Consider the following 12,689-nt stretch of genomic DNA (forward strand, 5'->3'; position numbering starts at 1 on the left):
GAGTTTGATCCCGCTGCATTTTGCATGGCTCCCACTGCAGCTCATGTACTCTGAACCCTGAGGTCACCGCTCAAAATTACAGAAGATAATGAGTTTGACCGATTGCACTGCGATAGACAGACGGCACCATCACTGTCAGCAACACACTTGCATTTTTGTTGTGAAGTCCTTCATCAAGATCATTAGACAGTAAATGCGGCACGTCTTCATACAGAATTTTTTTTCTTTGTTTCTTGTCCTAATTTCTGGTCCGTCTCTGTGAACTGTAGCTACTCTGAGCTCATAAAGGACGATTATTACTTTCAACATCTCCATAAGCAAAACACTGAATGCTAATGAGCGTAGGACAAGCATTTATTGCTGTATTTTTACATGATTTAAACTCCTCAGTAAGGCTTTTAAAATTTCATCCACAAGCTTCAGTGGCAGCTCTACCAGGGACCGCATGCAGTTTGTGGGATTATTCTGCATTGCCCCGGGACATGAGAGAGATTGTGTATCAAATCATGTAGATTTCAAGTCCTCCACAGACTAGATCCTGCTGTTTCTGGCAGATGTTTAGTTCCCCCTACAGATGCAAAACAGGGACCAGGCCCTGTGGCATTGTGTTCCTCTGTGGTCACCGTTGTGGACCCCACCCTTCACAGATTTCTCTGGTCAGCCAGTTTTATGTAGATACTAAGGCTCAGTCTTATTGTTCCTCATTGTAGACTCATAAACTCATGTACTTTGATGCCGGAAAGTCCATGACAGCTCCAGAATCTTGTTATGAAATGTTTTTAAGCTACTTATTGTCATGGTAGCATGACGGTGACTTTAAAATATGTTGATTTGGTTAAACTGTGCTCTTTTCTTGGAGAATAAACCGCATACATGCCAGTTCATTAAATAAATAATTAGTTTGCTGAACGGTTCTTGGCTGTTCCTTGGCTGTAAAATTCCCAGAAAACAATAACTTCATGTTTCTACAATTAGTTTTTGTATACTAATTAAATAAATTAGATATAATGTGTTTATTTGTGAGCTTTAAAAGTGCTGGTTGGCAGATTTCGTTTTATTTTTACACAGCTGTTTGCCCCTTTATCCAGGGCCTGGCCTTGACTCCAGTCTATTTATCCCTTTAAATACAGCCTGAAACTTTATTGTCCACAGAAACGTCCCTGCCTCATGCATAATTCCATCATGCAGTCCTCACAGCGTCCAGCGCTCAGACACTTGACACACCTTATAGTATGTCAGTTAAAGTGTGTGAGGATTCAGTGCTGAGAGCTTTTGGTAGACACATAAATTGTATATAAAAGATGGATGTACCCTCCGGGTCTGTAAAGTGAAACCAGTGCTGAAGAGACTTAAACTGGCATTCTCTGCAGTTGACAGCAGGGGCCGAAACTGCATTGTATGGAAATCCATGAGAAAGTGGCCCTCCTTCTATCTTGATTTTCTGCTACATTAAACATTTTCCTAATGAGTTTGTGTTCTCAATTGCTAGTTTCATATCTCTTTCAATACAAAGAGTGTGCATTTTGAAGTTTTATGGTCCCAGATAAAGTAAAATTGATGATAAAATAGGGTATGCTTTGGGGCGTGATTATCTTTCAATTGACAAGTTGCTGCTATATTCAGAGCCTCCTACAGTTCTCACACACTGCTTGTCATGTCTGGTTTAAAAACAAACTAAGAAGGCGATGGCCAAATTCCAAGCATCAGTGGGTAACGTCACAGTGGTTACGTCCATCTTTTACATACAGTCCATTCACTAACGGAGTCATAACAACTTGAGCACATGGACTGGCTGCTTGAACATCCCACTCACAAAAACTGGTGGAAACTAGACCTGGAGCTGTAGAGACAAGGGTCTTTGTGACTGATTCTATTGAAAACTGGGTTATCCAGTGATCATGAACACTGCAGTTCCTGTACAGTTACCTCAATATCATTACTCTGCCAGTATAAATCAAAGGACTGTCTGTCTCCTTTTCAGATCTTCTACGGCAATTTTCTTAATCACTGTCTAATTCACTTTATGTTAACCAAACCACTTTACAGTGAATGATACTAGTGTCAAGTGACAGTGAGGGTATGTTTTTTTTTAATGTACCTCTTGACTGTATTGGAGATCTAAATAGCTTTGTCCAGGTTCTCAGTGCCCTTCCTGTGGCACATCCTTGGCAGTGTGCCTAATCTGCACATAATAAACGTGTGAATCAATTACAACTATCTGCACTTGGCATCCTCGCACTGACCTCAGTTGTAATGTAAACCCACAGGCAATTAATTAATGGAAGCTGTTCCCAGTAGATACGGTACGCTTACACAGATATACTGCTCAAACTGCGATCTAGTGGACAGTTAAACAGTTTTTTGTTCTGCAAGTTCTCTGCTTTAAGACATTCGATATGAAATAATGGATGCTACAATAATGGGCCAATTGTTGGCTTTCATTTAAGTAGGGTTAAAAACTGATACAGCCCTTATAGCACAGTCCCCAAAGATCAGTGTTTCAAAAGTAAATGGACAGATGCGCACAAAGTCAATCAAAACCCTTTTAACACACAGCACCCAAATTGCAGCTCTTCAAGAGTAATTGGACACTCGGCTGCAAAATGTGTCTTCTGCAATTGCTGAGTTGTCTGTCAATATCAGAAGTAAAGAGGTGGTCATGCAAGTCAGTGAGACAAAAATGAGCACAAATCTACCAGAAAGATATCAAAGGTAGTTGGTCTGCCAAAAAAGCTGGGACTCATTGGAAAAAAGCAGGTGTGCACTGAAAAATAAGAGGACTGGTAGATCAGGAGAACGAGTCTTGTGAAGAGAATCGTTTGCATGATGAAGAAATTGCGCTTTATGACTGCACAGCATGTCAGGAATGCTCTCCAGAATGTAGGCGAACATATGTCTGTGTCAGTGATGAAGAGATGAGTTTGTGACCATAACAAGGAAAATCAACATGAGATGCACACCACTGATAAACCTCATAAACAGAAACCCCAGGAGGTACGCAAGAAGACGTGAAAGTTCTGTGGACTGATGTCAAAAAAAGATATTTTTTAAATCTGTCAAAATGATTGAAAGAAGAAAGTATGAAGACCAGCTCATGAGCCCGTTACCGTGGTGCTTCTGTTGTGGCTGGAGTATGTACAGCTACAGATGCAACTGGCCCACCATGGACTGGGATTTCATCACTTCAGAGGCATACATTTAGTCTACTCAGATTCAGCTAAATGCGTCGAAGCCACTTTGGACAAGATTTCATGACTCAGCAGCACAACAATCCTACACAGGGACAAGGCAACCAAAGAACTTTCCTCAACAGGCTGAGTCACTGTCCCGATCTCAATCCATCTGAGCTGTATCTCACATGCTGAAAGTAAAAGCAGAACAGCTCAACAACAAGCAAGAGTTGAAGATGGCAGCAGTGAAACCCGGGAGATCAACAGGGAAGATACAAGTCATCTGCCGATGCCTGTGCATCGAACGCCTCAGGCGGTCATTGACTGCAAAGGAATTTCCACAGGATATTAAATACGATGATTTAGCTCTTTTGAACTGCTAGACTGTGGACACTATGTGTAAAAAGAGCTTTATCTCTCACACAGTACTCTCTATATTGAAGTAAATCCACTCAAATTCAACTTGTCGCTTTGTTGTAGCATCTGTAATTATGTTTCAAACAGAATGTCCTGAAGTAGGTTTGAGAAACCAAAAATGTGTAACTTTCCAAATACTTTATGTCTAGACTGTACTATATGTTGGTACACTTTTGTACACATAAAGCTATATTATGCATGTATCAATTAAGTGACAATGTGTCTGATTTCATATTTGTTGGATTTATTTCGATGTACTCAACTGGCTCAGGCACACATCTGTTTTCTGGTTTCAACAGTATATTAAGCAGTTCTCTGAGTAAAAATGACACAGTGGCCAACATATATATTGAATTTTATTGACCCCAGAGTGATGTTTTATTTGCAGACTGCAATGAATTACCATTAAATGGCGAATCTTCTGGTCAGGGAGGCTTGAGAGGCAGCAACATGCATTATTTATGTCCATATGTATTATATAGAAGCAGTGTAATACCCTGAGTGGGAAATGGACCTGAACTTATGCATGCAGGTATTTTTCAGGATGCAAAAAGCACAGTGCCTCGGGTGTCAAGGTGTCAAAGCATCGGGAATAAGGTGTTTGTTCTTGGTTCTTTTTGATCTCCTGCTGTAAGAGATAGAAGCTCATCAGGGCTTTTTACAGCTATTTGTAGCTGGAGCATGTCAAATCTGAGTCTACACAGCCCACACTCTCTATACAACCTCTGTTCCATTACCAGACAAGTTTCTCCTCTGCCCACAGTGCAAATTAACAATAAAGATGCTAAATATAGCGCTGATGATGATTTATAAAAAAGCCACTAATCACTGTAGCGTACCTTTGCCTTACGCCCACCTGACCTCCCTTTTATTTGAGTCTCGGCAGGGAGCTGCTGACATATTGAAAGTGGTTATTTGTGCTTTTTATTCTCATTCTCCTTAACTCCGTTTCTTATTCCTTTTCGTCTTATTTTCAGATTTTGGTTTGGAGCTAATTTGATGCAATTCTTTGATAAATCCTTGAACAGCATTTGGGTTGCGCTTTTATGTTTAGTTGTAAACAGGTTGCTCAGGCATCCCTGGTTGTTCCTTAAAAAATAGACTTTTTTGAAGGTGCTGTTTTGTTTCACTAGTTTTAGGACTCATTTTATAAAAGTTTGCTTTTTTGCATCGGCTTCTGGATTTTGCAGCAAGACAAAGAGTCTCCAGTCAGAATTCACATAGCTTCTTTGATCCTAATAATAAAGCTAACACGCTGATATTTAGCCGGCAGGTTTACCACGTTCATTATCTAAGTTTGGCATGTTAACATGATAACTTTTAGCACTAAATGCAAAATACAGCAGGGGCTGATGGGAATGTGTGCTCGGGGAAAGGTCAGAGGATCACCAAAGTCACTGAGATTCATCCTTTGGGTACCATGACTGTCTGTACATATCAGCTTCATATTAGTGAGACAGACAGAACATCATATGAAAAAGCACTCTAAAGATATAAATCCAATGAGGCCTGTGATACATAACATGCACGAGCTATTTCAGTCTTTCCCCGTTGTGTTTTTCCTGCCCGTGAAGGCTGCAGAGGTACCTGCATGATGAGTTTACTCCAGAGCTGAGGCACACTGCTGTCTTCTCCCATGACAATCTCAACTGATCTTTAGTCTGTAATTAGTGGAGGCCAGAGCTCAGCAGACATATGCTCTTCTCATAATGCACACAGAAATAACCAGCTGTGAGCGCACACACACCCATATACACACACCGACATATCAAGTGATCCAGCTGCAACAAGAGAGACACTTCGCCACATGGACCAATATAATGATGAGTATGTGCTCATAACAGATTAGGCAATATTACATATATGATGCCAAAGCGTCTGTTTGCCTTCTGGTGTTCATTTTCTAAATTGCACTTTTCACCTCTGCATCATCCAGTCAGTTTTATAAATTCTTGATGAATTCGAAAGTGTTTAATGTTGACTTTGATCAGTTTTATTTAGTTGATGGACGTTTAAATCATGAGGCAGCAGAGAAATCTAATACTCCAGGCACTATGCGATGTAGAGTAAACATGCTGGTAGGAGAAGTGCGTTTTTTTTGGTCAGTGGATCCTCTGCTGCTCGTAGTTATTAGACTGAGATGGTGTTTAAGTGGCAGTAACTGAAGTTATTTATATAGTTTAGAAATGAACTGAGAAAATGAGCTTTAGTGTGAGTTTTTCTTGCAGTTTGGATTTTCTTTGTTCAGTCACTGCTTTTAATTCTAGTTGACAGTGCATCTAAAATGTTAATATTAATACAGTTCCTTGTATTTGTGATTTTGGTTCCGATATTCTACTCCTGACGTGATTAATGCTCTTTACTACAGCAAAAATCCATCATTTTTTAAATCCGGTTACAACAGGAGTGTTGGGTTGCATTATGCATTTCTGTTTTTTTTTGTTTTTTTTTTTTTAAATTATATACTCTGTTGGAGTAATAAAAACACCATTTCATTTTTTGATTGAAGCAAGTGCATATTAAAATGACAGCATACCAATTTTGAATCCTCCATGTCCAGTAATTGGTCAAGATTAGTCAGGTTTAAAAAGTCAGGGGATGTGACTTGTTGTGTCATTGAGGTAAACATAAGAAAGGGATAATTTGGTCCAGTGGTCATCGTATCATTCAGCTCACTCATTATAGAGACACACCATTAACTTACTGACAGTTGGAGTCAATCATCTACAAAAGCAGCTACGCATGGTTGCAATGTTTTTAATTTCACTGGGAGCCTCTGGGCAGGAAGTCATCCTGGGAAGTAATTTTTTGATATATTATTGGTTTATTTAAGGCAAAATTTTTCAACAAGGAGAGCTCATGATGAAGCATTTTAAAGACATTGTTTGAAACGACTCTGCTCATATCAGCCAGTTACACAAGAAACCTTTTGTTATTTTATTGTTGTTTTTACATCATTTGTTTTTCATAGTGCTAATAATTTTGTTGAAACAAAGCTTTAATATGGTTTCCTTTTGCTTTTTTAATTACTCGCTTCATAGAAGCTGGTGTGAGAAATGTGTCATTTAATGATGCTGCTTTGATGTCCCGCAATATTAGCTGAGTCCTCTTGCAAGGCTACAGCAGAACATCTCTCAGCCCTTTCTGTAGGAAGCCATCACTGTTTTCATCCTGAAACTCCAATTCACCTGAACACCTCCCTCACATACACACAACACCTTTTCAGCATCACAGATAGCATATTATAGTTTGCACCAATACCACAGGGGCCAACAAGGTAAGAGAAAACAATGAAAGGTTTTCAGAAGACCTTCAGACTTTACATTTATTGTAGAAACTGCCAAGTTCAATCCCAATACCATACTTAACCATGCTGAAAGAGTACAATAACATTCAATCCTAATCCTCCAGAAGGAAACCCTGTTCATCATGTTGTCTTTTGCAGGGGCTGAACAGTATTTTGGTGGTTAGCACTTTAGCCTTGCAGCTAGAAGATCCCTGGTTCATGTCCTGGCCTTCCTGGGCTCTTTCTGCATGGACTTTGCGTGTTCTCCTTGTGCATGCGTGGGTTTTCTCCAGGTTCTCCGACTTCCTGCCACAGTCCTAAAACCTGCTGAGGTTAATTGGTAACTCTAAATTGTCTGTAGCGTGATTGTTTGTCTGTATATGTAGCCCTGCAGTAGGCTGGTGACCTGTCCAGGTGTCTCCTGCCTTCACTCTAAGTCATCTGGGATCGACTCCAGCCTCCCCGAGACCCTGATGAGGATTAAGAGGTGTATAGATGATAGATGGATGGATGTCTTTTGCAGATAACAGCAGGAATAACCGCTGTCACATCTTGAACTGAGTTCCATGGAAGCTAAAGCTGTTCGACCTGACTGAGCAGCCCTCATGTCACACCTCCGTCAGGCAGCTGCATGCATGTAAATTATACGTTATATAGTCTTTAACAAGGACAGAAGAAGAAATTTTAACCTTTTAGAGAATGACAGTGATATAGAATAGAAACATCGGTGGCTTGATCATTTGTTAAAACCTGTTTTGTTCATATTCTTTGAAGTGTTTGAGGGTCAAGGAAACAGGTAAAATTCCTTCTGTTGAAAATAGAGGACACTTATAGCAGCACTAAATACTGAAGTAAATGCATACAATGCTGTGTGACCTTGTTATCCAGCTATCGGTTACTGTACCTGAGAGATTAACGGAGCAGAACAGGCAGCAGCATCGCCTCTGGACATGTCTTGGACAGAAATAGCTGAGTGGAACCACTGTACTATCTAAAATTACACAGATTTGAATTGTCAGTGAGACTCAGGTGGAACAGCGACAACCGTACACATCGTAACTCCTCGGGGCAGAACAGTTGGCTGCTGACACTGAAGAGATTTTTGACACCTTTCGCAATTTTCTTGTGTGATTTTCATGGTTTTGCTGTCAAATATATTTCATTTCATAGTACTGTTATTCTTTATGTTGGGCTGCACATAAAAACTCTACTTTTGTTAAAGGCTCAGTTAATCCAGATTGCAGGAAAAATGATGACACATTTGTGGTCACTAGCCAGCTGATCTCTCCCAGGCTTTGAGATATTAAAAAATAATCCATAATGAAGAATAAAGAAAGAAGTTATGGTGATTTAAGGAGCACAAACAAATTTTAAGTTCACACAGATGCTTCAAGACCTGGGTCAGGAAAAACAAAGCTATCGATTTTGAGGAAAGAAACATAATATAATCAGTAAATAATAAAATAAACTGACATTTTAATGGGTTATATGCTGGACCATTATAAGTCTAAAGCTTGAAAAAAAGTTTTAAATAATCACAATGCTGTGGTTCCAATCAGATAAACCTGCTGAGGGAAGCTCTTGCACAGTTTGTCAGTTCACTTGCTGTAAAATTGTCTGCTAGTAAAGTAATTGTTTAATGATGGGAGCCGGTGAAGATTGAGTCCAATTTTGATGCGCTCAGAATAGTTTGTCGGAAACTGCTTTTAAAATAGAATAAGTCTTTGCAACAAGAGCAGTAACTTTAAATTTACTTTCTCATGCAAGCTTAATATTCTACCACGGTGCACATTAAGCATCTTTGATCAGTCATGTATATAAACGGGGCCACTTTAATCCTGCATATGGTTCACAGGAGACTAGTTCAGCTCTTTGGCCACCGATCGACACATTTCCAACCCCCTCTCCACTTTTTTCAGTGCATCTGCTTTCTCTCAAGCTTAATCATGAGTCTACAGCTACAATATACACACTCTGCTTCGCTGTTCTATGTGCGTGTGTGCGTGCATGCGTGTGCGTGTGTTGGGTTTTGACAGCTCTGCTATGCAAGGGAAAGGGACAGGGAATGACCTGCTCCTGACTGGCTTTGATGGGCACACTAATGGGAGGCTTGGATGAGAAGTTCATTGAATGGGCCACTGCTGAGTAGGAAGGAGAGTGGGTTTCTTATGTGGGAGGACTCTAATAGCTTTGGCCAAGCTCACTGCTCAACCACTCAAGGCTCGGAGCATATACTGCCTTGCGTGGTTTATATGAGCCCTGTCAATTTAAATTGCTTTTTTAGATAGCATGAAACAGTGTGTGGAGGTAAATTATCTATAGGGAGAGACGGTAGATGGCTGTGCTCTCTGTCAGCTCCCTTCAGTCAGTTTACAGCTTCTCTGTGCATCCCTTCACTCATTTCTTAAACATGAAGTGGCTACATGTCTGAGGACCATCTTTAGTTCTCTTTGCCTTGATTTCAAACACAATTTAAGTCTGTAGACCTGAAAACGGAAAAGTGTTCACATTGATTTGTGTAAAATTTAACCAGTCTGTGTGTGTATGCTTGGGGTTCTGTGTATATAACTGGGTAAGAGGATGATGCTGGAAACTAATGCAAAATTGGATTAGGGAGAATTATGTTATTGATTTCTCTGTAAGTTACACACATTTCTCTCTCAATCCACTGTAAATATCAGCAAAGACACAATCCACACGCACTTTGTTATTGACTTCCAGTTGAAAACATATAACACACAAGTTAAGTTTTGCACGTGTTGACACATAACAATAAGCTGCTACGGAGTGTAAAGGAAAAGATTCGGCTTGGCTCGTTTGAAAATGACTGTAAATACGAAAATCTCTGCTCAGCACAACTGCTGTGCCTTCCAAATTGATCGCTAATGACAATAGCAGATCAACCTTCACCTCACAGCAAGTGCAGCTGATGATTAAACAGCTTGTTTCGAGTCGAGGATTAAGCCGAAGACAGCAAAGCACCTCAAAAATGCACAGTTCTGTCCGGCTTCATCAAAAGCTGCAGCTGGGCTCCCCGTGAAAAAAATAGGAGGGCCTGTAGGTAAACAGATGAATAAGCGGATTTATGCTGCAAGAAGGCCATGAAAGATTGCTCTCTCTGGGAAACAAACTCTTTTTGTCACATGCAGCACAGAGCTGCCTGGTGTGCTTCCATAGTCCTGCGTTGACAGAGACCGATGGACTGTCCCTTCCTCTCTTATCGGAGCTGCTGCAGCCCCACAACGTCTGGCTGCAGGCCTGCAGAGACCTTCTCTCTTCTCACACACTCATGCAGACTTTCTGGCAGACACACTTGCTCTTCAGTTTTATATAGTTTCATACGAGGTCTTATATGGATCTGCATAAAATGAAGGAAACACTCCACTTTTTTACTTGTTAAAACTCTAGAGGCTTGGCTCTGCAGGTGAAAATGTTTGACAGTCGGGCGGTCGGAACCCCTCTTTGATCCATACTGAAATACTGGAACAACTACCGGATGGATTACATGGAATATTGTGCATTTGTGGTCTCCAGATGTTCAATAGTTTTTATCCATCAAAGTATTTTGAGGTTAAAAACAATATAGCTTTGATTACTTAATCATGTGTTTCTAAATAAAACAGCTGATGTGGGCAGTTTTTGTTGTTTTTTTTTTTCATTTTTCATGTGTGTGTGTTTTGTTTTGTTTTGTTTTGAACCTCTTACATTATCTAACATTTAGCTCTTCTTTAAAATGAGCATCCCAGTCACCGGTGACAGAAGCTTCACTGCAGACTCTAAGTCATGTTACTTGTCAACCTGCTGTGTATAATTCACACACAAATGCGCATTCACATCTTTTCCAAGTTTAGAATGCCACCGGTGATTCCTAATTGATTTATCATGCAATTACTTTCCCGCTTGACTTCTCAAGTTGTCACAGTTCACCAAACATATTGCATTTTTAGTCTTGACGAGAAGGAAATCCACATATGTGAGAAGCTGATGAATGACATTTAAACAACCACTTGTTAATCAAAGTAGTTTTTGCTTCATATTTTCCTCATCTATTAATTAACTAATTTTTCTATGCGTGATTCAAATTGCTTCATTTTTGCAGTGCTCTCCATAACCTTTGTGATATTAAGACGTTTTGTAGAATGACAAATTCATCATTGAGTTTGCAGGTTTTTTCTGTAGATGAAGGTTTGGGCTGACTGCATATTTCATCTGTCTTTGTTCTTATGAAAAGTGTGCATTCTTGTGGAACAGACCTTCAACCCTTCTGTGCACAATATAAATCATTATGTCACTGTTCCTACTATGGGTTTCCTTTGCTGCGCTTGTTCTTTGTGGCTTTGCAGACGTGTCCACCGGCTACTGCCAGAGAGTTCACTCTTCGGCTCACTGTCCTCTCCTTAGCTTCCTGCTCCTGTTTGCTTGCCTGTTTTCCCCGAGGGTTGGGAGGCATTGCACAGCATATGGAAAAAACAGCACTGAGGAGAGCAGCTGAAGCGTGTGTTGCCTATATTTTATTAAGTCTTATCAGACTGCTGTCTCTCACTTGCCTGCTGCCATCACCAGAGCCAGTCCTGAGTCTGTCACTCAGCGTTTAAGTAAATTCCTAAAACACCTGTGGCCACAGCTTAAGGGAAACTGTGAGTCTAGTGGGGATTTGATAAGGTGATGTATTTTATCATGTGCTGCATAATCAAACCCTTTCTCATTAATTCCAGCTGTTACCCAGCTGCTAGTTTCCTTCATATTTAGCCTTTTTACCATCCATTTACTCTTGAGTCTTTTTTCCTTGTTTCCCTCCCATTTTCTTTCTTTCTCCCTTTTGGTGTTTTCTGCTCTACCCGAGCCTCATTTCTCATCTGTCTCTCTTTTGATTTTCTACTCTTCTTACTTCCCACATTCCTCCTCGGCATACTCTAAATTCCCAAACTCTTCTCTCCCTCAGTGTTGTTGCGTGAGGAGGTGGTCCAGCTTCAGGAAGAGGTCCACCTGCTGAGGCAAATGAAGGACATGTTGAGTAAGGACCTGGAGGAGACCCAGGGAGGCTGCTCTGCCAATCTGCTCTCTGCCACCGAGATCCGTGTGCAGCTGGGTGACAAGGAGCAGGAGCTGGACCGTGCCAAGGAGGCCTTACAAGGTCAGGAGCCAACACAGACGTCTTGTCGTCTCTCCTAATCCGCTTCAGCCCCTTGTTTCCAACAGCTACATACCTCAAATATACAGCAAATACAACTGTCCAGGCTCAAATCCACTTTATCTCACCAAAGAAAAACAGCCAATGGCAATTAGTTAGTTTTTATCTCCATGTCAGGCCAAACATTTGGCACATCTGCGATGTATCAAACATTCAAATGTAACTAGATATCTGGCAACATATGTTTAAACATACGTATGTGCTTCTGGATGAGGTCAAAACACATAGTTTCATGTGCAAAAAGAGCCCTTTTCCCGCATTTCCGAGACTTTCTCAAAGTAAGGTCAATGTTTTACACTGAACTCTATATATTTACTTTGGTATATGTTCTATACTTACCCTACATATTGTGGATGGCACATAATTAGATTAATATCCTTGCTATTAAATCTCTGTCTGATTAATTTTCTGCTCTCACTCTTAGAAACTTCCTCGTTGCTTTGATTAAGTGCACAGCAATAACAGAACTATTGTGTTGAAATTGTGCATCCTCACTGCACAGACACGTGGGTTTAGTTCATCAGGATTTTCTTCAATTTCTAGACAACAAGCATGAATGAATTATCAGGACAAAAAACATGCAAGTCACCAAGCTCACTTTTTGTGCATTATCCATATTTACAAA

General features: G+C 40.4%; 1 protein-coding gene across 3 annotated transcripts in view; it reads left to right on the plus strand.

The window, feature by feature from the left end:
* The window catches only part of LOC111588010 (kazrin-like), a 117,675-nt gene that overhangs the window by 96,262 nt on the left and 8,724 nt on the right, over positions 1–12,689 (plus strand). For all 3 annotated transcript variants that reach the window (XR_008601634.1, XM_023298106.3, XM_023298107.3), the window contains exon 6: positions 11,816–12,007. Coding sequence is in view for 2 of the 3 variants with exons in the window: in XM_023298106.3 (XP_023153874.3) it covers positions 11,816–12,007 (192 nt within the window). In the remaining variant the exon portion in view is untranslated. The remainder of the gene's footprint in view (positions 1–11,815; positions 12,008–12,689) is intronic.

Source organism: Amphiprion ocellaris, chromosome 5 (genome assembly GCF_022539595.1).
Source record: "Amphiprion ocellaris isolate individual 3 ecotype Okinawa chromosome 5, ASM2253959v1, whole genome shotgun sequence".
Lineage (NCBI taxonomy): Eukaryota > Metazoa > Chordata > Actinopteri > Pomacentridae > Amphiprion > Amphiprion ocellaris.